Below are 27,428 nucleotides of genomic sequence, written 5' to 3' on the forward strand. Positions count from 1 at the left end.
TATCAGAAGAAAACAGTATGTAATACATACAATAGACAAAATATGTGTTAACTGACGATTTATGTTATCAATAAGGTTTTAAAGGTCAACAGTAGGCTATTGGTACATTTTGGGGGAGGAGTCAAAGTCACAGGCAGGCTTTTTTACCAGAGAGAGGATCAGTGCCCCTGACCCTGGTGTTGTTCAAGGGTCAAGTGTATTTGTGATTTACATTCTTCTCCTTCGGGACGGCCCCTCCAATTAGGTAATCTTTGGGTCCCACAAAATCTGGATTTGTTCTGACTGGATTATCAGGTAAAAGAAAAAAAATTAAATTTAATAAGATTCATTTAAAGATAAATTTAAATATTAAATTTAAAAATTAATTTAAAAAGATGAAGTGGCCAATAGCAGGAAAGGAAGTTTTGCTTTTATCAACTACTAAAAGGATTTATTAGTAACCCTGGACCAGAGATGCTCATATGCACCTGACCACAAACTAGTCCTTGCCTATCTAGGAAGATACTCTCTAGTTTAGCATCAACCTAAGAATCCCCCATATGAAAACATAAGAAAGGGGACCACCCGGCAATCAAGGGCTGTGCAGTTACATTGATCACATAATTTGATTTTTCACATTTTTAGGTGGGGAAAGGGAAAGGGATATATGGAATCGATATACTATTGACCTGACTCAGTATGTGCCCAACAGTGGGTTAGGCACCACATATATAATCACATTTTTATTCTCATGTAAGTAATATTATCTAAATTGAAGCAAGAAGTAACCTCTTTTTCTACAGCTTGGAGACAGAATTAAAACACAGGGCTCTGTGAAGTCAAAGCCCAGATTTTTTTCGACCTCCCTATGAGCTGAGGCTTACCTGCCAAGAATCAACCACTGGAAGGGAATGGACATTTAACCTATAATTAGCCTAATGATTTTCAATACCGAATATCCTGCCAACCACTTAGTACACTTTTCTTTCTCAGTTCATCCAGTTATCATTTATTAAGTGCCTGCTGTGTGCCGGTCATTGTGCTGCCTGTAATGTGCTGCCCTTTATTTAGTTATTACTTCTTCAAAACTGTCATCATTGCCTAGAAACTCTCCAGTAGATAGGTAGATGAATGGATGGATGGATGGATGGTAGGTAAGTAGATACATGGTTAGATGGAGGGTGGGTAGGTAGATGGATGGATAGATGAATAGATGGATAGAGAATGGATTCACAAATATATGTATTATCAAGTGAGACTTTCACGATTACTATGATTACTATGTATTGTTATTTTAAAACATCCTCAGAAGTCCTTCTAAAAATTCATATTGTTCTTTTAAATTGAAGTTCAAATTTTTGGCTATTTAACCACTAAAACTGAAATACTGCATATGCTTTGGAGTTAGGAATTTCAAAATTTTTATTTTCAAAAACTGAAATAATGTTATATTTTATTGTGGACAGCTTGATCTCTTAACTTTTTAGTTTCTTTTTTCACATTAAACATCTTCTCTTTTTCCTGGATGATTTTTATCTCATTTCCATAATCATTGAGGGGGTTTTTGAGAAATATAAATATATAACTGTACTACTGCAGAAGTTCAGGGGAAGTTCTACCTTGTGGATCAGGGAAAGGAGAGTCAGATTCCAAATGAAATGTGTAAAGTTGGCACACCTGGCCGCCTCAGGCAGTAGAGCATGCGACTCTTGATCTTGGAGTTGTGAGCTTAAGCCCCATGTTGAGTGTAGAATTTACTTTTAAAAAAATGTGTAAAGTTGTGGACTGCAGCCACATATTCACTGAAAAGAGCAACCAGTGGTGTGGGCTTGGCTCACATGTTAATTGTGAAGCTCCCAATTACATTAAAACGCTCCCTGACCCACCCATCCCGAAGCCAAGTCATGGATAGAAACTTAATAATAGATTGGTATTGGGGACACTTTAAATACATTTTCTAAGCAAGGAACTTAGATATAAAAATAAATATATAAATAAACAAGAACGGGATGGGGCTTCAATGTCTCAAATGGGACATTTCTCTATAGAGAAATGGGAAGACTGTGTCTGGTGATCCTGTTTTAATCACATAGAGGTTGGACAATGTAACTGAATATTCTTCTTCTTTATGAAGCGACGTTAGGGTCTCTTTCATGGTTATCCACCCAACGAAGGGTGCACATACTCGGTGGCTCCAATTTATATCGGGGTCCATAAGGATTCTGAGCCATATATCCAATTATATCTCAAGGAATAATGTCTTTATTATAACGCGGCCTCAGTGCTTGAGGCTGGCCCCCATGCTGGGTACCTAGTAGACTATCTTAGTACAATCCGTGTGACATTGTGGGTGAAGCTGTATTTACGTGTAACTTGATGGCAACAATAGAGGGAGATGCTAAGTTTAACAGATGGCGTTGTATAAACAGTCCTGGAAACGAGCTTGCAAATGATATTAGAGTTGGCAACTGAAATGGTATTGTGAATACACTTACAGCTGCTATCATTTCCTTCCTCAAAGAAAGACTTCTGCTCCCGGTGCCTGGCTGGGTCAAGTTCGTGGAGCTGTGACTCTTGATCTCAGGTTGTGAGCTTGAGCCCCGTGCCGGGTGTACAGGTTACTTAAAAATAAAATCTTAGAAAAAAAAAAAAAAGGATTTCTGTGCTTTCCTGTTTCTATGCACACAAAGCTTTACATAATCCTTTCTTTTAAGGAATGTTTTTCATCATCTCTTCTCATTCCTCAGTTACCTCATTCTTGTCGATCAAAGCGTAAGCAAAATATACTTTCGCAGCGTTTTAAATTGCCTGCTAACCACTGAGTTAGGCATAGGTCTAGAGAGAGAAGTGGGTTTCCTTTGGGATGTGTCTGCTTATATGTTGGTCCAAATGAGCCAATGAGCTTAGTACGTGAAATGTCACTGAGATTAAAAAAAAAAAAATGTCACTGAGATTGACACAGGTTACAGTGTTTGATTCAAACACTGCCTTGGCAGCAGTGTGATCATAAGTGAACCGATAACCTCAGGAGCGCCCTAGGAGGCTTTTGTGCTGGTGAAACTGGTTTGTTCAATGCCATTTGCTGGATTTCACTTTTAAAAAGAATTGTAATAACTTTTCCTTGTCCTTCCCTCTGTCGCTGATCCAGATCCACATCCAGAGAACCGAAGGATGTGACCATATGACCTGCTCACAGTGTAACACTAATTTTTGTTATCGATGTGGGGAAAGATACCGCCAGCTTCGTTTCTTTGGAGACCACACATCAAACCTCAGTATATTTGGCTGCAAATATCGCTACCTCCCAGAGAGACCTCATCTAAGGAGATTAGTGCGAGGGTCGGTCTGCGGTGAGTATCTGACCTGATCCATAGGAGTGCTTTCTGGGAGGGAAGCAGTGATAAGAGAACTCAAATGTAATAGCCCTGGTAATTTCGAGCACCTGTCAGGTATCCTGGGGGGTGGGGGGGCTTTACCCAAAAACAGGAGGAAGATATTTTCTCTACTTCTGAGTTTAAAATGGAAATTTAAGTTTGTAAGCAAGGGGCACATGGGGGGGGCTCAGTAGTTGAGTGTCTGCCTTTGGCTCAGGTCATGATCCCAGGGTCCTGGGACCGAGTCCCTCACTGGGCTCCCCGCAGGGAGCCTGCTTCTCCCTCTGTGTCTCTGCCTCTCTCTCTCTGTCTCTCGTGAATGAATACATAAAATCTTTAAAATAAATAAATAAATTTGTTAGGACACAACTTCTCTGAGCAAGCAGATTTTGTTGGAAAGACAAATTCTTTATATTGCAGAAATGTAAATTAGTTTTTTAAATTTCTGAAGCCTCACTGTAAAAGCCGCTTGATGAGAGGGACAAGGTTCCATTTATTTTTCTATTGACAATACCTAACAGCAGGTCTTACACATAGCCTCTCTTCGTCCATGGAGGCCATGTAGCAACAGCTTTTGAAAATCCCTATGAGGCACCTGGGTGTTTCAGTCAGTTAAGCCTCGGACTCTTGATTTTGGCTCAAGTCGTGATCTCGGGGTGGTGAGATCGAGCTCTACCTCCGGCTCTTGCTGTGCATGGAGCTGCTTAGGATTCTTTCTCTCTCTCTCTCTCTCTCTCTCTCTCTCTCTCAAATAGATAAATAAATAAATATCCCTATGTTTCAGAGCCCTGTACTGAGTCTTACTGTATCTATATAGTTGCTGCCATTGTATGTATTTTTTATTGTATCCTTAGTTAATATTAATAATGAACAGTTAATGAAATGAGTACCAGATGCTCTCATTGTATACAAACCCAAGTTCAAATATCCAAATGCAATGCCTTTTTGAATTGAGGTTTTACGCCCTTCCCTGTCCTCAGCAGTACAGGGTCTTAGACACAAACACACCAACATGAACACAGGCTCCTGCTCTGGCCTCATGCTGCCCCTTTGTGTGATGCGATGTTCTTCCGACCTCATCCTGCTTCTTCCAGTAGCTCCTCACTTCCCTGGAAGAGATCCGCTGTGGGGTCTCTTACTCTCCTTTTCATTACAACTCCACTATTTCCCCCCTTTGAGAGTCTTCCTCATGTATGTGCAGTACTTTCTAACATCATCCACATTTCCCCTGTTCTACCTACCTTTGCCTAGTTACTTCATGAAAATATTTTTTATCTCTCTTTAACCTTCATTTACTTTATTACTATTGTAAACCACTCATCTTACTAGAATCATACGATGGCTAATCAGAACAAAGCTGGTGCCGATGGGGCGTTTCTATTAGGGAGAAGGACATATGTTTTAAAGTTCATTTTAACTTATGGAAACCAGGGCCATCATTTTCTAAAATCTTGTATGACCGCTATAAAAATGTCCTTAATATTTTTGAGCTTTTAATTAAATGTAATTCTTCACAACCAATAGCATGCAATATAGTCAGGATTGGTTTTTAAGGATATATATATATATATATATGTAGGATGTAATATATGTAATATAATTATATGTAATATATATTTGCTTGTATATATTGTAATTGTATACCCAGTATTTACTTCTTAGTTAAGTAGACTTTGGAGGGATAACTAGGGAATCTAACCCCTATTTATAACATTACTACCATGAAGATATTAAGCTGTAAATTAAGTTTTGAGCTGTAACCCATTTGTAAGTCTGTATATACAGAGAGCAACCAAAAAACACAAAATCCCAATTTTTTTGCACTACTGCTTTTTTTTCCCTACTTCAGTGACATTTTGTGGCAAGCTTTTTCCTTGCATGTTTTATTTTAGATGATCTTTTATTTGGCCATATTTCTTTTTCCTTTTTGTTATTTGGTTTAATCATTCTTAAGTAAGGGAAGTTATTTCCTGCCCTATTTGTCCAGTGATAATTGGAACACAGTCTCCTTGGATCCATCCTCGAGATGCCACTAGAATCCTCTTCTCGGGTCATAAAATAGAGTTGAGTTATTTAACAGCCTGTAAAATGCACAGCCAATGAACATTGTCAGCAGAGAAACCACTTCTCTGCGCAGTCTCTTCTGTTTTTATTTAAAAATTTTACAGGGCGCTTTCTGTAAATGGTTTTCTTTGGGGCCTATTTCCTACTCCGTGTGAACCTGACAACGTGGGCAGCAGCTGGCTTTCAGATAAGCTCTCCCTCCCGCATGTTTTCCCACCTCCAGGACAGCTGCCTCTAACTGCTCTTGGACCAGAACTCCAAATGGGGTGGTCCACACCTCTCACATCCACACAAAAGGGTAGAAAAGGAATTACTCTATGAGTCACAACCCTAGTTTCTCCCTCCCACATAAGAGGGAAGAGGGATCATAGCAAAGCCCTGCCACCCTTCTTCTCTGTGTGATGTAATCCAGTCTGCTCCATCAGCCTCCAGATGTGCTTGGGCACAGGCAGAGAAAGGGCCTGATCTTCCCTCCTAATCTGGAGGATGGCAAACATGGTTTGCATTCCATGTGACCATGTGCCCAGCTATGGATCAGAGGTTCTACTCCTGAAGAATGAGGGAGAACAGAGATTTGAGGATGAGTTTAGCCCAGGTGGGAGTTTGCAGATTCTTCAACGAATGGTGCTGGGAATAAAAGTGACTGAGAAAAAATACTTAATTCTCATAACATTACGTACAAATGCTCAAGGCATTAAATTAAAACATAAAATTGTAAAGAAAATGTAGGTCTTCGACTGATTTCTAGATAGCAAGTAATTTATATGAACAAAAGCAATAGACCCTTCTCCAAAAGTAAGTATCCAGGTTAAAAAAACAACAACATGAAGTCTGGAACCAGAATTGAAGAAATACAAGTAGCCGATAAACATTTTTTTAAACATTTTATTTATTTATTCATGAGAGATTCAGAGAGAGAGGCAGAGACACAGGCAGAGGGAGAAGCGGGCTCCATGCAGGGAGCCTGACGTGGGACTCGATCCCGGGTCTCCAGGATCACACCCTGGGCCAAAGACAGGCACTAAACTGCTGAGCCACCCAGAGATCCCCCAATAAACATTTTTTAAAATAGTCAATGCTATTTGTGGTCAGAGAAATGTAAACTAAAGTTTGAATACTCAACACTGGACTTTAATCCTACTGAGTGAATTAGAAATTTTATACAATTCTTTTGCAAAGAAATTGGATGATAATGTGAAAGACATTTTAAAATATGAGAAACCTAGACTGACAATGGTTTATTCACAGGTATATTCTAAAATGACAGAAAAAGGAACAGAAAATTGCATGAATATTTAAACAAGATATATATATGGATATAATAGACTTGTTTCAGTTCTTGAGAATAATATTTCAATGAATTGTTAATAATCTAAGAATAAGAGAGTATATGCTTAATTCCTCAAAACAGATTCAAAAGTAAAATTAAACATGTATTAAACATTGATTACATGGTTGAAATAAGTTCATTACTTCCCAAAGAAAGAGCACATTGGTTCTTTGAGTTCTGTGATGTTTGGGGGGGGAAAAATCAGTGCTGTTATTTCTCAATCATGTTTCATTGTTACTATGAAAATATATTATTTTAAAAAAAGAAACATGAATGAATGCACTGAGTGATGGATATAGGAAAAAACAGATTCCTTTAAAATATGCAGACTCGGGATCCCTGGGTGGCTCAGCGGTTTCGTGCCTGCCTTCAGCCTAGGGTGTGATCCTGGGGACCTGGGACTGAGTCCCACGTCGGGCTCCCTGCATGGAGCCTGCTTCTCCCTCTGCCTCTCTCTCCCTGTGTCTCTCATGAATAAATAAATAAAATCTTTAAAAAATAAATAAATAAATAAATAAAATTTTTAAAATATAAAATATGCAGGCTGGAGGTGTCTGAGGGGTTCAGTCGGTTACATATTCGACTCTTGGTTTCAGCTCAGGTCATGACCTCAGGGTCCTGGGCTGAAGCCCTGCAGTGTGTCCTGCTCGGGGAGGAGTCTGCTTCTCCCTCTCTCTCTGCCCCTCCCCCTGCTCTCTTTCTCTTTCTTTCTTGCAAATAAATTAATCTTTAAAAAAATAAAATATGCAAGCCAGTGCATTCTAAACTCTTAAGCTTAGCTTTCAGAATGTAGAAAATGTCATTGTTCGATAGGATTTCGTATTACTTCATTGGATCCTGTCATTAGCAAAAAAATAAATAAAATAAAATAAAATAAAATAAAATAAAATACCCATGGTTCGATGTTGTGTCAATTAAAAAGTGATTTTTTAAAATTAGATATCAAAGACGGAATTTTCTCTCTGTCTGGTCATGGTTCCAAAGACCATTCCTTCAGCATAAAAAAATTTAAAAAGTTGATATTTTGACGAACTTCCAACAAACGGCAGCCTTGTGTTTCTCTTTTATGGAATTGCTTATTCCAAATTACTGCCCTTACTTTGTCGAGTAGTGTTGCTGGTTCATCCCCACAAGGCCAAGCCCCTCTGTTCCTTGTCGTCTCCTGCTGTTTTGGCCTTGTGCCCCTGTACCACCGGGTCACGTGCCTTCGGATCAAGATCACTACACAAGATGTTAACTACGATCCTCTCTTTTTGTGTGCTAGCGCCTTTCAAAGTTAGTGTAATGCTGACCATGAGCTCTGCGCCCCATTTACGTGGAACTAGTACTTGATCACTGCTCAGGTATTTTTTTAGGAAGAAAGTGCTGGTTGATGCCATCCTTTGGCATCGTGAAGCGTTTAGCTTTCTTATCACTGCTTCCTTTTTTTCCTCTCTCTCACATTTTATTTTACTTTTTCCCTGGGACCAATACAGACCTTCCAATTTATTTTTTAAATGCCTTTTGGCTACAGTTGACACACAACGTCACATCAGTTTCATGTGTATGACATAGTGATTCAGTCTCTCTGTACCTTATGCTGTGCTCACCACATGCTTAGCTGCCACCTGCCACCATACAACGCTCTGACAGGTATCACTGACTATATGCCCCGTTGCTGTGCCTTTTATTCCTGTGGCTTAATTCATCCCATAACTGGAAGCCTATATAACCCTCTCCCGTTCACCCATTTTGCCCATCCCACTTCCCACCTCCCCCATCCCCTCTGGCACATCAGTTTGCTCTCTGAACTTATTAAAATGATTCACTCGAATAACCTTCAAGGTACTGTATGTTTTTTAGTAATTTTCTCTAACGATATTCATTTATTTATTTATATTTTTAGAGATATTTATGTATTTGAGAGAGAGAGAGAGAGCAGGGGGTGGGGGAGAGAGAGAGAATCCTCATGCATATTCCCCACTGAGTGCAGAGGGGAATACGGGGCTCCATCCCAGGACCCTGAGATCATGACCTGAGCTGAAACCAAGAGTCGGACACTTAACCATCCGAGTCATCCAGGTGCCCCTCTAACAATATTCAAGCATCCCAGTTATAGTTCAGTCGGCTAGGTATTTGTATTATTACTTTTCTTTGGACCCAGGAAGTAAGTCAGTCACTTTTTCAGGTATGGGCTTGGAGGTAAGCCCTCTGTAGCACCTGTTAGCTTTCCATTTTGTGAACTAATTAGATTTTCTCCTGCCAACCCAGAATGTGTCATTCCTTTGTTGATCTTTCAGAATCTTGAAAAATGAAAATGAAAGAGATCTAAAGGAAAAGCACAAAGATGACTGGTCCTGGTAGAAGAAAGTGAGCCAGAACTTTGGATTTTTTTTTTTTTTTTTGGTTATAAAGTTTCAATGATTTATGAAATGTTTGACTAATGTGCCCAGGACTTCTGTGGAGTTACTGAATTTACATAAGTATGTTTGTTCTACACCTGATACATTTCCTAAGAGAAATATTTGCCTTAATTATAATCAGACTTCTCAAAAAAACAATATACTCCGTGGTATTGAAAAGCATTGCTGAAATTGTTGGATACATTAGTTTTAAGGCTCTAAATGGTTTTGCCTTTTGTTTTCCAGCTGGAAAATTATTCGTTGCACCTCTAATCCTGGTCTTGGGATTAGCACTAGGGGCCATAGCAGTTGTAATCGGTAAGAAACACTTAACATATCCTGAAAGTATAATTTCCTAAGTGGCATAGAGAGAATATGAGTGTAAATGTAATAATATGAGTCAGTTACTAAGTGGATGTAACTGTCCCATGCCTGCCTTAGATAAATAATCATTGTAAGGTTTATAGATTCAGAAGAATGTGTTTCATGTAGGGTGTATTTGTGTGACACTTCTGCGGTCTATAAAGACGTTGATTCGTGTATTTTATAAAGCATTGTTGATCCCCTTTCAATACCAAAGTTAATACAACCAGTATTTTAATTAAAGAGTGTAGTGGACTAGAACCTAGATTTTCCGATTCTGAGTTTAGGTTGGAGCATGAAGGAAAAGGACTCTGGTATACCCTTGGGTAATTGGGCTGTTCTAGTAAAAGGGTCCCTTGGCCAAAAAAAGATACCTTCAATGTGAATGGGAACTGATACCCAACATAGACCATAGCACTGGCAAATGGAAAATGGATGAGTGATTTGTATAATTTTATTCATACAAGTATATTGACATACGTGTTTTAGAGCAGTGCATGCTGTAGAATAACCTTGAGGACTGGTTAAAACACAGGTTGCTGGTTTCTACCCTCAGTTTCTGATTCCATACCAGGGCATGGCCCATGGATTTCTAGTTCTGAGAAGAGAACGGGTGACGCTGATGCTGCCAGTCCAGGGAACAAACTTTGAGAACCATTGCTTTAGAGAATTTTAAATTCAGTGCTATAGATAGAGATTGTTTTGATGACTGTTCCCCGCATAGTAGTCGGGATTTCTTTTTTCTATTCTAAATAAAACAAATGTTCATATGTGAAGTTCTATTTAGCAAGCAATTTACATGTACAGGACACATAGAATTATAAAGTAACTGGCATTCAAGTCCTTACAATCTAGGAAGGACTTTAGGAGGTGGATAATGTTACTATTTACATTTAATGGTTGAGGAAACCGGGCTTACTAGGAATTCATATGTGGAATTGAAGAAGAACCAGGAATTGAACCTGGCATTTGGCTCTATGGCCATGTGCTATCCTGCCTGAAACCAAAGTGTCTTATCAGGCTGCAAATGATGCAACTAGGGATAGTAAAGAAGTCAAACCTAGGATTAGATATTTTGACAGAAAACACAATTCCGTGTTCAAACTGGTGTCATAGAGGCTCTTAGAAGGAGGAGAGAACCACAGAGAACTAACACGGAATGAAATCTTACAGAAGTAAAGAACATTTCATGGCATAGGTATCTCCCCCCTGTTCATCTTTATGCATTGCTAAATGGCGATTATTTGTAAAAGACTGCAAGACAAAAAATGGAAAGTGGGAACTGTTCAACTATGTAAACCTAAATGCCTCTCCTAATTTGTTTTTGTCTTTTTCCCCCTCAGGTTTATTTGTATTTCCTATCTATTGCCTTTGTAAAAAACAGAGAAAGAGATCACGGACAGGAATGCACTGGTAAAATGCGGATGATTTCATGTAACTAGGCCAGGCCGGGTAGGAGCCACACAGAATGGCACACTCATCTGAGAGTCACATCTTGAGAAACACTGCGTCCTGTCCCATCTCCCTGTGGTTCTCTGCAAGCCACAATGCCTCTCGTGCCGGTGCACTCCCTACATGGTATCCTGTCCTTTCCTTATACAGTTTGCTGCTTTTGAAAAATGGTCACTTTCATAGACTATAAATATCTGTATCATAGCTCTGACCTTCTTACTGGTTCTTGGAAGAAAATATTTTAATTAAGAACCAGTTATCCTCAGAATTGTCTGAGCATGCCTCTCTTAAGCGTTGTTTGGACCCTCTTTGTACCTAAACCTCCTTGCAGGCCCTCTTCTGAGACTTGGTGTGAATAGCTGAAATCATCCCACCTGTACAAACAAGCGAGGCCACTTTTCAGAAGATGAAGGCTCACCATATGCACCTGTTTTTACCTGGGGCCCAAGCAGTATAATTCCTCCATCCTTTGGATGCTGTAATTGTTAGAAATCTCAATGCCCAAAAGGGAACTAATGAAACAAAATTACTGAGAAGAATCATGAGTTACTGAAGTGTATATGTGCAGGGGTGTGAATGTGTGTGAATATAAGTATCTGTATTAAAACTAGGTCCAATAACCTTGTATTTGTCAACTTCTATGCCTCTACACTATTTTTCCATTTTTTCATAGACGTATTTGAAGAGGACCGTTCCTTTCTGGGCATATTTTGGTAATATGCTGAATTAAAGTCAATGTAGACAACAGTCTATTTTGATGTTGACCCTTTCTATTCCTTGCTCTCTCTCTCTCTCTCTCTCTCTCTCACACACACACACACACACACACACACACACACACATACACCAGAAATTTGTGCAAGGTCACCTCAAAGATCATCAAACTTTATTAACTGATGAAACTGATAGGCTGCTTTTAGGAAATTCTCAAGGCCAGAATGTTCAGTCTTTTCAGATCTTCTTATATTTTGGCATACATGCTTTACTAAATGAACAAATCCTTCAGATGGGATTATTTAGTTTAAAAAACAAATTCGCTGTAGCAAAAACTGCTTAAGCCTTTAAACAAATCACTGTTCTAATTTTTTAATCAACTTGTAATTACAAATAATTCTGCTTTAGGTCAAGTTGTGATAGTATTGGTAACCCCACCCACTACCCTCAGCTCTCTTTCTCTCTCTCTTTCTCTTTTTTATCTTTTTAACAGTCCCCAAGATTTTCATTTAAAAAAATACAGTTTTGAAGGGTTTTTCTTATGCTTACTGCTCAAATACTATCAAATGTGTTGATATCTTTATGGATGGAATAATTTGAAAACACAACTTTTTGTGTGCATGGGTTTTTCTGAAATAGAAACAGTTTTGGAAAAATGAAGGAAATATCTTCAGGAAGTTTTACCAAACTGAGATGTCTTTAAAAAGTAGACAAGGATGAGCAACTGAACTGTTATTCCTTTGTTTTCATCATGAAAGTTCATCAGAATAATGGGTAAAGACCCCTAAGAAGTCTGAAGTTTGTGCTTATCTCCAAATCCTTAGAATTACCCGTCTGCATCAATGTAGCATTATTTGTCAGCAGCCTTATCTGAATCATAATAAATTCTGTGATAAAACATGCATTAACATGGATAGTTTGTCTTGGGCTCTGAAATAGAAAAGTACTTATCATTTTTATTAGGCCCAAAAAGTCCATGATAGTGAAGTTTGCTTGCATGGATAATGAGCTAGCACAATTCCACTTCTTCTGAGTAACACTCAGAATAGCTATCCGGTGATTTCTGGACTAGTCTACGTTCAGGTAGAGGAGAGGGTGCCATTTATGACTCTACAATGGCATATTTCTAGAGCATGACATGCTGCAAGAAAAAGTGATGCTCTAGTTTCACGAATTCATTTTACCATTCATCCATCCATCCAACCATCCATCCATCAAAGAAATAATTTTGAGTGCCTATTGTATCTGCTCCAGTATTAAAACAAGAGAATGAAAATTCCTATCCTAAATCCTTGTCATTCTGTCATAAAAGTGCTTAATTTTTGTAAATTCATTTTTTCTGGACTTAGGTCTTAGCTTGACAATATGTGAATGTTATGAATTCTAAATCTAGTGGATATGTGTATGTATCGTGTGTGTATATATATATATGTAATCCTACATACACACATATATAATATTTCCTTAGCTGCATATAAATACAAATGCCACATACATATATACCAACTGGCTAAATAATATACTCTCTGGTCTTAGATAATCTATTTTCTTAGGTTACTGTATCTCTTGTCTTTGACCTACTCAGGGATTTTTATTCCTTCCTTTGAATAACTTATCTTTTGGAGATACTTTTATATTATTTAGAAATGTTCCAATTTCCCAGCTACAAACTGGTATCTGTTATCAGTGAAGGCTCTTTCACCAATGCTTGAGATACTGTACACAGTGTTGCACAGGATTTTCATTTTTCTATTTCATAGATTTTTTTTAAATTAATGTATGCATTTTTCTCTTTCAAAGTTGGTATATATTGGGCTTTTCCCTGATAGTGACTTAAAATAGTAATTTGTAAACGTTTTTACTAAGTATTGTCAAGATCTTAAAAAGAAAGAAGAAAATAAGAAGGATTATTTATATGTTGGTGCCAACATTGAACGTAAAACAGTAGTAACTTTTGGGATAAATTCTAAAAGCTACTTTAGAAGAAGAAGCGTACACATAAAATAAATAGCATTCTATCCAAAACTTGTCACTTTTTATTGTAAATGTAATATATACTCCTTTAAAAAAATCAAACCCTATAAAATTATAAAATACAAATTCATCTTCTCTGCCCCACCCCTTATTTTCTAGGGGTAACCACTGTTAATGTTTTGATATGCATCCTTCCAGAAACTTTTTGCAAATATGTGTGTTTGTGTATGTCCATGTGTATTAGTTTTATACAAATAGAATAGTAGTCTTAATGTTCTATGACTATTTTTCACTTATTATACATTAATAGACACCTTTCCATAAGTGTTTAAATAGAGTTACCTCATTCTTTTGTAAATTACTACATATTCCATTGTGGGGCTATCCTTTACTTAATTAGTCCCTATTGAATGGACATCGAGATTGTTTTTACTTCTCTAGTACAAAGCATCAGCGAAGAACTTTTACATATATTTTTATCACTTTATGTACACATTTCCATAACTTTTGAAATTTGTTTTTTATAAGATATTTGTAATAAAATTTTACTGTGTTTTCAGTGAATGAAACCATATATTTGAGACCCTTTTCTTGGAGAAAAAGAAAGATTATGTAGGAGTTTTTAAAGAAAAGCATCTTTTGCAGGATAATTTCCCTCCTGCTTGATTAGCCAAATAAATATATGGCCAAAACTCATAAAGGAAAGTCCATATTATTCCAATAAAGAAAATGCAATGAGATGTCTATAAGATAATGTGGGATGCCTATAAGATCCATGGATATTTGGATTGCCCCTTTTTAAAATTTGAGGGATTTAAAGGAAATAGCTAAACTGATAATGTTTGGCACATTTTTAAAACACTATCCATGTTCATGCATGTTGCACCACAAAGGAACTTAATTATGCCATTGTGAGAAATAGGAAGCAATATATTGGAAATCATGAATGATCGCAGTTATCTACAAAAAATAAATCTGATTATTTGTAAGGTTTGGTAGTTTGTTGGGATGCTTATAAGTCTGGAAGAACATGAAACACTCATTTTATGAAGAATCCCAGAAGCTTCCTAAGACGTTCTGCATGTGGAGTTAAGAAGAGAAGAAGGGTCAAACCTTTTGGTACAAGCAACCGCTTGTTGCCACCACTTTGATTTTCTGATAGGTGCTATTGATCCTAAAGATAGAACAGACAGGAAAGCAATCAAAGATAATTAAACACAACAAGATCACAACCTTGTTATCTCTCACTGTGCTTTCTGGACTGTGGTATCAGGATTCAGCGGTGTCTATCTGGAAATGGCCTGTCCTCTGCCACCCGCCATCTCTTGAGCCCCAAGCCCCTAGCTGAGCCTTTATCATTCAGTACTACCACCCAAATATATGGCCCCTGGCTCCCCTAAAATATCATCAAACCACTGTAATCTTGTCCAGTCAGTCTGGCTTTTCTCCATTCCTCTGCTGACTCTAATTAGTTCCTCTTCACTGCAAAAGAGGAGGAAAAATGAGACAGGTGAAAAGCTCGCTCTGGCACTTGCAAACCATCAATATCCCTTCTTGAGCTTCGTCAAATTAAGTCCATCTGCCAAGATATTGATCCAGCTTCTCCCTTGTCAAACATCGCAGTTGTGTTTAACATTTGACTTTATGCTGCCTGTTAAATTTATAATTATAGAAAAAGCTAGTGGCCTAAATGAGATTGACATCCTTCATTAAGTACAATTTTTTTAAATCATGCCAAAAGCCATTTTATTTTTTAATTTTATAGCAAACTGCCCATATGCCTTAATGTGAGTCTTTACAATGGATTACATGCATATCTTTTTTTACCTGCTGCTGAAATCTGAGTTATTGAAAGTAATTTTTCTTGTTGTCAGCTTTATTGTTTTGTGTTAATGTCTATTATAAATATAGCCTTAAAATTCAATAATGCACTTTAAAATACTTGTGCCATTTAAGTAATTTGACAGAATTAAAGAAGGGGTTACATATATTTTGATGGAGACAGTAGAATGACAGTATTAGTAAATATAAGTCACCTCTTTAAATTTGGGGTGAGGAGGAGGGTAGAAATCAGAGCCAAAAATTTAAAACAAGTAAAACATCCTCAGAAAAAAAAAACATAGCTAAGTTCCTGAAATTATACTAATTCTAAAAATTGATATCAGGAGCTCAAACATAACAGGTAATTAATAAATGTTACCTAATAACCTAGCTGTAATGTTTGTTAAAATCTTAAGTTCACTTCTACAGCATTTTAACTTCATTTTCATTTTTCATGAAAACTATAAAAATTCCACTGGCTAGAAATGTAGTATATCAAAACTATCACCAATAGCCACCTTGAGCATTATTTTTTTAATTTCTGTAATTTAATTATGATCTCCTTCCTCTGGAAAATAAGTTGCAAAATCCCATTTTTCATACATACATCTAAATTATATAATAAAACTGAAATAACTTTAGAGAAGCATTAACGCGTGGTCTGAACCAGAGTTCTAAACTTTGGGATTTATTCAGGATTGTGAAATGTGACCTTTTCAAATGCAAACCGATGATGCAAATCCTCAAAGGAGAAATGCAGTAGAGCTCCTTTATAACTCTGGGTTTGAGGATGGGGCTAATACACATTTCATAGCCAATTGTGAATATGGGACTGCTACTGTAGATCCCTGTTATGAGAGTAGTACTTTAGCCGACTTTATCAAAATCCAAGAAGTAGAGAGTCACATAGTGTGAGACTTGTAATTGTCTGTTTGGAGCATTAGCTGAAGCCGTCATAAATCACACAGCTCTTAGATCCTGGTACTGATTGCCAATTATAGAAGGATGTAATTATGCATATCACGATCTATATTCTTTTTAATTTTTATTTATGTTTTGGCTAAAAAAGTGACTGTTTTGAGAATAATATTACTTTAAAGGCAAAAAGGATTATTTTTTAAATACACAAAATATTACCACTGCCTCTTTTTTTGTCACTTCCTTTCAGCTTATAAAAGAAATTTAATTAGGTATATTTAACTCTGCAGCACTTAAATCATACAGACTTACTGGCATAGAAAATATTTTTGTTTTTCAAGTTTATCCCACATTTTTGTCACTGTTTTATTTTTGTCACTGCCATTATTAAGTGACTTTCTTCCCTGTTTTTGAAGTAATGCTCATATACTTCAACATGAAGTTCCCGTTTTCTTTAGATTTCCTAGTAATCTAGGTTTTTCCCTCTTCTGTCCCCTTCCCGTCTTGGCCAACTGTGGATTAAATTCCATCTCACCATTAACTCTGTTGACTAGTGAAATGAAATTCAAATTCTGAAAGGACTCCATAGTTTGGCTCTGGTAGTAAATTCACCTTGGCGTACTTTGTAAATTGAAATATGTGAGGAGCACCCCTCTTCTTGATGGGATTTGGAGACCCCTGCCTAGCCCCTCTGACAAGAAATAAAATGAACAGAAGATGTCAGTTGGATCAGAGAGCCTATAATACTCTAAGACCAAGCTTCAGAAATTGCTTCATGAATGTTGTAAAGTCAGTGTTGTGTTTGCTTATTAATTGGACAGATAGCGCATGTGGATATTCATCAGACCTGATCCCACCCAAGTCATTTATGATTCATCCAAAATGGCCACGTGTCTGGTTTTGGGTCTTTGTGTCAGCAAAAAGTCCTACAGCTTGGACTTGGGGCTGGCTTTAAGTAGTATAGCATTTGTATATAAGATTTGAGCACGGGTTCATACTCCGTGAACATTATTAGACATTTTGATAATATAAAGTAGTAACATTGAATGTACGTGACATTAGCCTTATTCTAGAGAAACCATTTGTCATTTGCAAATGTTCAACATCTTCAGTGATATGATTTAGGTATAAGTAACATTCAGGTATATTTAGCATAGGTTGGGTATATGTTATGGAAGAGTCCAAGGGAAAGTCAAACTTGGGTGTTAAGGGCCCCAGTAATTGTTGAAATAATGTTATTTCCAATTTCTCCTTCTAGCTGAGATCCTGTGCTGTTGATCATCAGTTCCCTGGAAAGTTGTTAGGTATTCACCTAATGAAATTGTCTCAATAATCCAGTCAAATTCTTAAAAATAATATTTTTTCATTAACATATTACTTCCTCTATGTCCAAATATACTTTAACTGCTTCTTTCAAGTAAAAACTATCTAAATGTTTTATATAATATATTTGAATTTTTTAGTTTTTAAAAAAATAGGTGGCTTTATAAAGAAAATTCTAGACGAAGTATCATGAGTTTTTATCAGCTGACTACAAACATTTTCCCTCAGGCCCCTTTTTTAAGTTTCATATGGCAATGCTTTAATTCTGTTATTAGAACATTTTCATCATAATTAAAATTCTGTATATGGCATTGAAAAGAATAGACCAATCATATTTCTTATGACCCAGAACAGTAATTGGTTTATATATGCACATTACCATGTACCTTGACAAGAACGTCTTATAGATTTTTAATGTAAAAATTAATTGGCAAACTTGTTGCTTATTTGAAATCAATTATTAACAAGTAGTAAATTCTGAAAGATCACAGAAATAATGTGTAGAAGGAACACAACAGTGGCATTAAAATGTTAATACATTATTAAGAAACTACAAGTTGGTTTTGTTTTTATTTTAAATAAAATTGGGCATGAGATATATTCATGAAACAAATATATTTATATGTGTATATCTATTGCAAAACTATGGGGCAATTAAATTATTCATATTCTCTTTTTTCAAAAGAGTGTAAAATGCTAAAAAGAAATTTCAGTGTTTAATCTGTTATTGCTATATATTCAGAAATTACAGCTCTAGATATAGCCATTTCCCATTCGAATTATCATAATATGTCCATTTTAATTATATTCTCATGAACAATAGCAAAGGAGAAGAAATTTCTGAATTTTAAAATGAACGACTCTCACTAGTGGTTTCTAACGATCTTGTCCATCATTTCATTAAATTGTGTATTTTTTGTTTTCTGTAAAATTTGTAACCAATTTCCAGGTAATATAAATTACAATATTTCTCATGTTTAAAATGAGCCTAGCTGAAAAGAGATTTTCTCTTTCAATGATATTGGAAAATGTGTATGTGGTTTTATTTTTTATCTTTTTCTACATTTCATTTGTCATACTATTAACTTTGGTATTCATAGAACTATGTGGAGGAAACTATTTTGAGTATATTTTTTAAAAGAGGCAGGAGAAATAAAATGAGAAACTAGATGGTAATATTATGTAGAGATCCCTGAAAGAGAATTGGAATAGGAAGTAACAAATCCCATTGAGGTGAAAATGTTGGAAAATAGGGAGTATTCGAAGACTTTAACTTCTTACATTGTTAGAGTAATCAGCTTATTTCCAAATGAATATTTCCTGCTGTTGTCTCCATGAGTTGTGATTTTTGTATAATATATAATTTCCCCCCCCTACCGTTTCAATGTTTATGCATTAATTACTGAAAAGAAAGTAAGGAACGGGGAATAAATTCCCTTTTCCAATAGCACTAATGTATACTTCCTTAACCTTCCATATGGTGCTTTGTGTGATGAGAGTATATAACATTTATATATGTTATTAGTGCCTTATTTTTTTCACTTGACTTTATTTCTTACCTAAAGAGCCATATATTTTTTGTGAGTGTTCCTTGGCCCCTGTATTTAAAGTGCTGATGAGACAGTGTATCTTTAGTCTTGTATATAGGCTGCATTTGCTACCTTAACCCACTGTACTATCTCTGGAACAGCAGGTTAGCCAATATATTTTTCTTAAATTCAGTGTTTATTTTTAAGCTAAAGAATTTTTTAAAAGGATATTAAACATCATAATTTGAAGCCGTTATTATTGAAATGTACTTTTAAACTGCAAAAAAAGAAAGGAATGCTGATTATTAAAATTTGAAACGTAGGTTGGAACGGCTGTCAGCCTTTATAGCTCCAATTAGGACAAAACTACTTTACAGAAAAGCATTAAAAATAAAAGTAAATATATGGAGCTTCAGGAATTTGATCTGTTTCCTACAGCTTATCTTTGGCAATATGTTATATGTAATCTACATCTACACAGATGTGGAACCACATGGTGTTTGGCTATATACATGTAATCATTCACAGTGGGCTTTATCAATACCAAGATATTTTGTATAATGTTATTTTGCTCTTCTTGGTCTTTGCTTTTATGTTAGCTTTATATAAAAAGCCGGTTTTGTTGTATTCTTCATGTATCATAGTATATAATTGAACTTTTCCTGATGAATGTATGGTGAATAATTAAAATAAATCATGTGCTTAGAAAAGACAAAGACACAGGTTGTATATGAAAATATGTGTACATATTTGACAAAGATAAAAAGAGGAAAAGAATCTTCCTGCCAACAGATATGTCCTGCTGGACAGGACTTGGAAATTAACAGATTTTTTTTTTTAAGCAGTAAAATTTAAAAATCTATTACCTCAAGAATTTTCAGTGGATACGTGTCAGTGTACTGCTCCTTGTTAGCAAATACAGTCTCACTTGCTGCTGGCAGTAAAAACAACCCAAGTGTCAGATCACACAAATTTTAGGGGCAAATCTTTCAAAAGGTGGATACTTTGTGATATTCTGGAGTCAAATTTTGGACTTTTGGTCATGTCCCTATGGCCTTTTGTTGTGGTTGGGCTTCTTTTTTTTTTTTTTTTTTAATTGTTTTTGGTTGGTTGTTTAGAATGGAAGGGTAATCTTAATTATGAGATCAGATCTCATGGAAGGATATAATGACACTCTACTTGGATGAAAACTGTAATGGGAATCAACTATTTTTATTGTCACTGTATGAGCTGTTGTATGGATTCCTGTGGAGTGCTGTTTACTCGCATGATGTGTGTGATACATCATGCAACGTCATCTAGCAATGCTTAATAAACGTTTTTAAAAGAGAAGACTCTTGTCCTTTTTTCAGTACATTTGGAATTTAAAGAAATGAAAAGGTAAAATTTGACAGCGACAAGATTATTTTCTGTCTGACTTATTCATTCATTGAAAATCCATTCAATATTATTTATTCAGTTAATTTTTTTTTTCAGTAAACATGTACTGAGCTCCTGCTGTGCTATAAAAATCACTGCACATGCATTTAGGAGAAGGCTAGGCTCCAACACTGGTGCCAGGCAAGGGTTTCGACAATGGATTCCTATCTTGAATTTTTTGACTAATTTGGTTGGTGATATTAGGTTAGCCACATACCTAAAATAAGGAGTGCAATGGCGATCTCTAAGGTCTCTTTCAGCAGTTCAATTTGGATCTGTGCAACTGATTTTTAAAGTTAGTTCAAATGATCCAATTCTAGCCTTTCTCCAACCCGGACAGACCATGTCAAGCGCCTGTGTCTTTGTACAGGCTGGTTCCCTATCTTCTCCTGCTCCACTGAACATCTCCTCCTCCATGCTCCTCAGGCCCAGCATCCTCTCCCACAGAATACCATCCTGGCCGTGCCACACGGGACACATCACCATGGCTTCCTCTGTTGAACATTCTTTGCAAATCACTACTGAACACGGCACTTTGTATTTGTTTCCCAGCGCTGACATAACAAAGTACCACAAGCTGGATGGCATAAAACAACAGAAACGTATTCTCTCACATTTCTGGAGACCGAAGTACAAAATTAAAGCATCAGTGGGTTGGTTCCTTCTGGAGGCCCTGAGGAAGACTGTTTCATGCCTCTCTCTCGTGTCCGGCAGTTGCCAGCAATCCTTGGTATTCTTTGACTTGTGATGTCTTCACTTCAGTCATTGGATTCAAGGCCCACTCTTGTCTAGTATGGCCTTTTAGGGGGCTGAATTGTATCCCCCAAAATTCACAGGTTGAAATCCTAACCCCCAGCACCTTAGAATGAGACCGTATTTGGAGGTACGGCTTATAATGAGGTAATTAAGGTAAAATGAAATCATATGGGTGGGTCCTAATCCAACATGAAATAAAATTAGAGCAACATGATGACATCTTGTTGCTTCTTTGCCAGCCAGGAGGAGACTACAACCCTATGGTTATCAGACTGAATATAAGACACTTAATTAAATTTTAGTTTTAGATGAACTACCATTACTTTTAGTATAAATGTTTCAAATATTTAATTTATGATATATATTATACATATCCTATATCATATATATGTGTGCCCTTATGCATATGTATATACATGTATAAGTATGCATACCATGCATAATAGAAAGAACATAGACATTTGATCCAGATAGACAAGTTACAAATTTAGGCTCTCCTTTTTAGCTCAGGGAACTAGAGGTTACTTAACCTCTTTGCACCTCAAATTCATCTGTAAAATTAGAATATGCTTACCTAGAAGGGTTGTTGCAGGATTAAAATGCCTGGTAGGTGGTGCCTCAGTAATTAGAACACTGTCTGATATGCAGAGATCAATGGCTCAACAAATATTTTTGAGGAAGTAAAAAAATACTTTCCCCTCTTTCCTATATGGCGTTCTCTAGAAACTTGAGATATTTTCTGGTCAGCCCTAAGACAGGATCCAAGCTAGGCCACCATGCAATCTATGGAGTAGCCCAGACTTCCACTTGGAAAACCCGCTCCACGTCTGTTTCCCAGAATAACCTAGTTTTAGGATGCAGGGAATTCTTTACGATGAACAACCCATTTGATACAAGCATTGTTTTCCTTCTAGAAAACGTGATTGCTTGTTATAGTACAATGGCAGCAACATTTTACATTAAAATTGGAAAGTCACCTAACCTTTCAGAACCTGACTCCAACTGTTCGCTTTTACTTGTGGCGGTGATCCTAACTAATTTAAGTGAGTCTAAGCAGTTAAATAGCAATACAGGTGGACCCCATCTCTCTAAAAAATCCTTTGAGTGGCACATTTATTACCTAGAGCTGGGATCATATTTTTCTATCTCCTTTCACAGTATGCACTTTTGTGTAGTCACTTGATAATAGTGAAAAAATAAAGATGGAAGTACTGTTTATGGACCTGAGGCTGTTTCTTTGCAGAAATAAAAATCATCGTAAAAGAAGATATTTTTTCTTCATGTTTCTATTGCAACGAGGGGTTTTGTTCTTGGCTTGGATTTCTAACCATGAAATTCACATCAGCTAAATGTGATGGTCTGGGTAGTGTCAAGAGGCCTGGATTCTACTTTCTGTTGGTGGGCGCTGTGACCTTGGCAGCAATAGGTAATAGAATCAAACTACAGCAATTAAAAACCTCCTTCAGCATTTTACAAAGTTAGATCTTACTTTAACAACTGCACAATGGAAATAAGTATATACTGTGGATACTGTTCTTACAGGAGGCCCAGAGGAGTGCACACTGAACGGAAACTCCCTTCTCCCTTCCCTCAAGCAAATTACTCTTGACCCAGAGAATGTTATTAACAGTCCCGGGGTTGTAATTGTGACCCTAAATTAATATGCTTCTTATCCGGACCAGTAATTCAACATCCAATTCACACATCTTGGCTTGCCAAATTAGAATTTTGTTTTGCCAAGTTAGACGAGATTGCATACTTTAAGACGTTGTAAAGCTAGTTTCTCTTAGCTGATCTATTATTTAAATTGGGTACAGGAAGTGCCAGGATGAGGAGGACAGCCCCCAAGAAATCATCCAGGCCTTCCATGGAGGAGGTTGGATGATTTCCCCCTTTCCCCAGCGGCACAGAGGCCCTTTCAAGGGCCAGAAATAGATCCCCTATTGAGTCTCTGTTTATCTCCTCTGACCATAAAAAGCAGCTGGCCCTGCAGGAAAGGCTGGCGGCTGCAATTAACTCCAGGAGGCCTTAAGCCGAATCCGAGCAACAGAATAAAGACTGCTCAAAGAACTTTAGGAGTCATGTTGCTAGCTCCTTGCTAGAACCATTCAGTCCTCCTCTAAGGAAATCTGTGACCTAAACCCCACACATCACTGTAAAATTTCCTGTGGCCACCAGAAGCACTCAGAATCATTCCATTATTCTTGGAACTGCTTCATGAGGACTATTTATTGACGATCCACTACACAGCTAAATACCAATGCCATTTGGTTTGATGAAAAACATTTTTGAAAGACTCCATTGAGGGGTCCCTTGTTGGCTCAGTCAGAAGAGCAAGCAACTCTTGATCTTGAGGTCATGAGTTCAAGCCCTATGTTGAGTGTAGAGATTACTAAAAACTAAATAAATAAACTTAAAAAAAAATGGATTGATCCAGTTCTCACCTTCCATTACTTGGTATTTAAACTTTGCTCAATATTAGGCTATAATTAATAATTACAAAAATAGAAAGCAGAATCGGGGGTTTGTGTTTTTGTTTTGCTTTGTTTTGTTTTTTAGATTTTATTTTTTGAGAGTGCACACAATTTGGGTGGGGCGGCAGGGGGGAAGGGAGACAGACAAGCAGACTCCCTGCTGAGTGTGGAGCATGACTCCATCCCAGAATCCTGAGATCATGACCTGAGCCTAAGGCAGATGCTTACCCTTCTGACTGAGCCATGCGGGCAACCCCAGAATCAGATTTTTTAAGGCCACTGAAGTCAATAAGAGGTTTCTATTGGAACACTTCACACATTATTGCTAAAAAATTATCAGGTCGTTAAGACACAGCGTTAAATATCTCTCATATCTTTGCTAAGAGCCCTTAAGAACACTCTTCTTGTTTATATACCATACAAATGAATTAATATAGGTCTGAAAAATTGCAATAATCCAATTCATTAGACATATGACCAGGAGCAGAACAGAGAAGTATCAATTGCAAACAACCTGAAACCTATTTCTAGATGGCCGCTTCAACTTAACTTGGTGCTATTACTCTTAAATAAACCCAAAAGGATTTATCAAAAACTGCTTTGAGGCTGAACAAAAGTGCTTAAAGCTTCAGGTAGCCATGTTTTATTATAAAATTCTAGCTCTTTGCATCATACTTCTATTCCATCTACCTAAAATGTGTTTTATAAGACAAAAGTAGGGGTGCCTGAGAGGCTCAGGTCTGCTCGGGGTCCTGGGATCGAGCCCCACCTTAAGCCCCCTGCTCAGCAAGAAGCCTGCTTCTCTCTCTCCCTCTGTTGTTGCCCCTGTTTGTGCTCTCTTCTTTCTCACTCAAATAAACAAATAAAATTTTTAAAAAATAAAAATAAATGTTCTGAGGGGTACTAGTGTAAACCCCCTACAAGGGATCCTTTCTCGTGGAACACAAGAAAAAAATCCAACCACCTGAAAAAGTTGAGAATAAACAAGATCAATCAGAATGTGGTGGGGAGTCAAAATGTGGAGATGCAATCCTCACGGTAGAGAGGGTCTCAGTTCTTGTCCACTAATGATTTTGCTCCAAAGGCATGCTTGTAGAGGGCAGCTGCTGGCATCCCAGTGGAACCGTCTGCCATCTTTATCTGCCTTCAGAACTACAGAAAGAAGACAGCGCAAAGGGGATCCCTGGAGGGGAGAAAGCTGGAAAAAGAAGAAATGAATGAAAAGAGGAAGTCTCAGCAGAGAAACAGAAATCGTTAAAAACAGAACCAAATGAAAACTTCAGCATTGAAAAATGTGGTATCTGGAAAAATCTACTGGATGAGTTCAAGAGTGTAATGGAAATAGCAAAGGGTCAGTAAACTTGAGGATAGGTTAATAAAAATTATTTTATCTAAAGAACAGAAAAAAAGAAGATTGAAGAAAAATGTATAGAATCTTAAGGATCTGTGGGACAATATAAAAGTTCTAATGTATATGTACTTGGAGTTCTAGGCAGAGAGAAGAGTTTACAAAGGAACATGACAAAACTTCTCGGAAAATGTTAATTAACTCAGTGGTAAATGATACACTTGTGGAAACTCATTGACTTGTATACTTTATAATTAAATATAGGGCTTTAACGTCAATTGTATGTCAATGAACCTGTTAAAAAGTTTTTAATTTACATATACCCGTAAAAAAAAAAAAAGAAATGTCTTTCTTTTGCTTCAAATTCTATTTTTTTTTTTAATTAGGAAAAATTGGGGGCATCCGCGTGGCTCAGTCAGCTAAGTGTTTGCTTTTAGCTCAGGTCATGATCTCTGGATCCTGGGATCTAGCCCCTGGTCAGGCTTTCTGCTCAGCAAGGAGTCTGCATTTCCCTCTCCCTCTGCCCCTCCCTCCTGCTCATTCTCTCTGTCTCTCACACTCTGTCTCTTAAATAAATAAATAAAATCTTTAAAAAATATTTTTGATTGGGAAAAAATAAAATTATTTTGTTCTATATAAGTAACTTAAATATGATATTACTCATCTGGTTATGTATTGGGGTATTTTCCATTAAAAGTTTAAAGACTTGAATTTTATATTTGTCTTCTTTATTTTGTGTGGTTAAAGTATTTCTTTTTTTAAATTTTATTTGAATTAGCATGCCTCAGTATGAAGTTTTTGATTCCTGACTATTTGAAAGAGAAGGAAAAACACAAAAGTACATCAATCAGAAATAACTGTCTTATACTTAAAGAGTTCAAACCTAAGTCAAAAATTATATGACCCAACCTATAATCCAGAATGAATATGGAGTAATTCAAATACAGATATGATGGGATCCCTGGGTGACGCAGCGGTTTGGCACCTGCCTTTGGCCCAGGGTGCGATCCTGGAGACCCGGGATCGAATCCCACGTCAGGCTCCCGGTGCATGGAGCCTGCTTCTCCCTCTGCCTGTGTCTCTGCCTCTCTCTCTCTCTCTCTCTCTGTATGACTATCATAAAAAAAAAAAATTTAAAAAAAAACAAATACAGATATGAAAATTGGCTTAATCAAAATATTTTGCTATTATAATATTATGACAATTGTTTCCATAACCATTTAAACACTGTTTAAGAATTTTGTGTGTTGGGGCACCTGCGTGGCTCACCAATAAGCATCTGACTCTTGGTTTCTGGCTCAGGTCCTAATCTTAGGATCATGAGATCGAGTTCCTCAATTGGGCTCCATGCTCAGCACAGAGTCTGCTGGAGATTCTCTCTCTGCCCCTTCCCCAACCTGAGTGCTCGCACTCTCTCTCTCTCTCTCTCTAAAATAGATGAATAAATAAATTCTTTAAAAAAAAAAGAATTTTTTGTATCCTTAAATGTATTACCTCCACGATGTGACAATAAGAACTCATATTTTGTGGATGTGGGTGGGAAAAATACGGTGTACTGATTAAGCATATTTTTGTTTGTCTTTGATACTTTGCTGTTATATAAACCTTAAATAGAAGAAGCTCAAGGCAATTAATTTTGTATACCTTATATCACAAATATTTTCTCTTTCTTACAGGAACTGTTTGGATTTTATCACATTTAACTGTCTTTTTCTCTATTAGAAGTTATAGTCTAAGACAAATAATCTTCATTTGCTGTTAAACCAAAAAAAAGCAAATTTAATATATTGTAGATAAAAATTTGATAGCCTCGTCAGTATTGCTGGTGCTAATTAAAATTCATCAAATCATCATCGGGTAGCCTTAGTAATAAGCCTAGTCTCTCAGGCTATACCTGGAAAAAAAGCAGAGCCCAAGATTAGATCTTCGGTAAAAGTTCTTGAAGGTAATTAGATCTTGAAGGTAATAGTTTGAGAAGTAAATCCAAGAAACAGAGGTGAGTGGCTGGTGGGATGACACAGGAAAGAAAGGAAAGCCTCCTATTCACAGACGCGTTGTCAAGGTGGTCGTCTCTGCAGGCGCTGTGCTCAATCCCACAGGACACTCTAAGAAGCCATGAAGAATGAGTTTCAGAGTTGCCCACCCAAAGACAGAAGAGGAGATCTGAGTCCACCTTCTCTGATCCCCATTTGTCGAGGGTTGCTCTCTG

At 36.9% G+C, this 27,428-nt stretch overlaps 1 protein-coding gene across 1 annotated transcript in view; it reads left to right on the forward strand.

The window, feature by feature from the left end:
* Nucleotides 1-20,554, forward strand: part of RNF217 (ring finger protein 217) — a 198,445-nt gene extending 177,891 nt beyond the window's left edge. The window contains exons 7-9 of the mRNA XM_041732879.1: nt 3,128-3,329; nt 9,375-9,446; nt 10,835-20,554. Coding sequence (XP_041588813.1) covers nt 3,128-3,329; nt 9,375-9,446; nt 10,835-10,908 — 348 coding nt within the window. The 3' untranslated portion in view covers nt 10,909-20,554. The remainder of the gene's footprint in view (nt 1-3,127; nt 3,330-9,374; nt 9,447-10,834) is intronic.
* The last annotated feature ends 6,874 nt before the right edge of the window (nt 20,555-27,428 follow it).

Source organism: Vulpes lagopus, chromosome 2 (genome assembly GCF_018345385.1).
Source record: "Vulpes lagopus strain Blue_001 chromosome 2, ASM1834538v1, whole genome shotgun sequence".
NCBI classification, from domain to species: Eukaryota; Metazoa; Chordata; class Mammalia; order Carnivora; family Canidae; genus Vulpes; species Vulpes lagopus.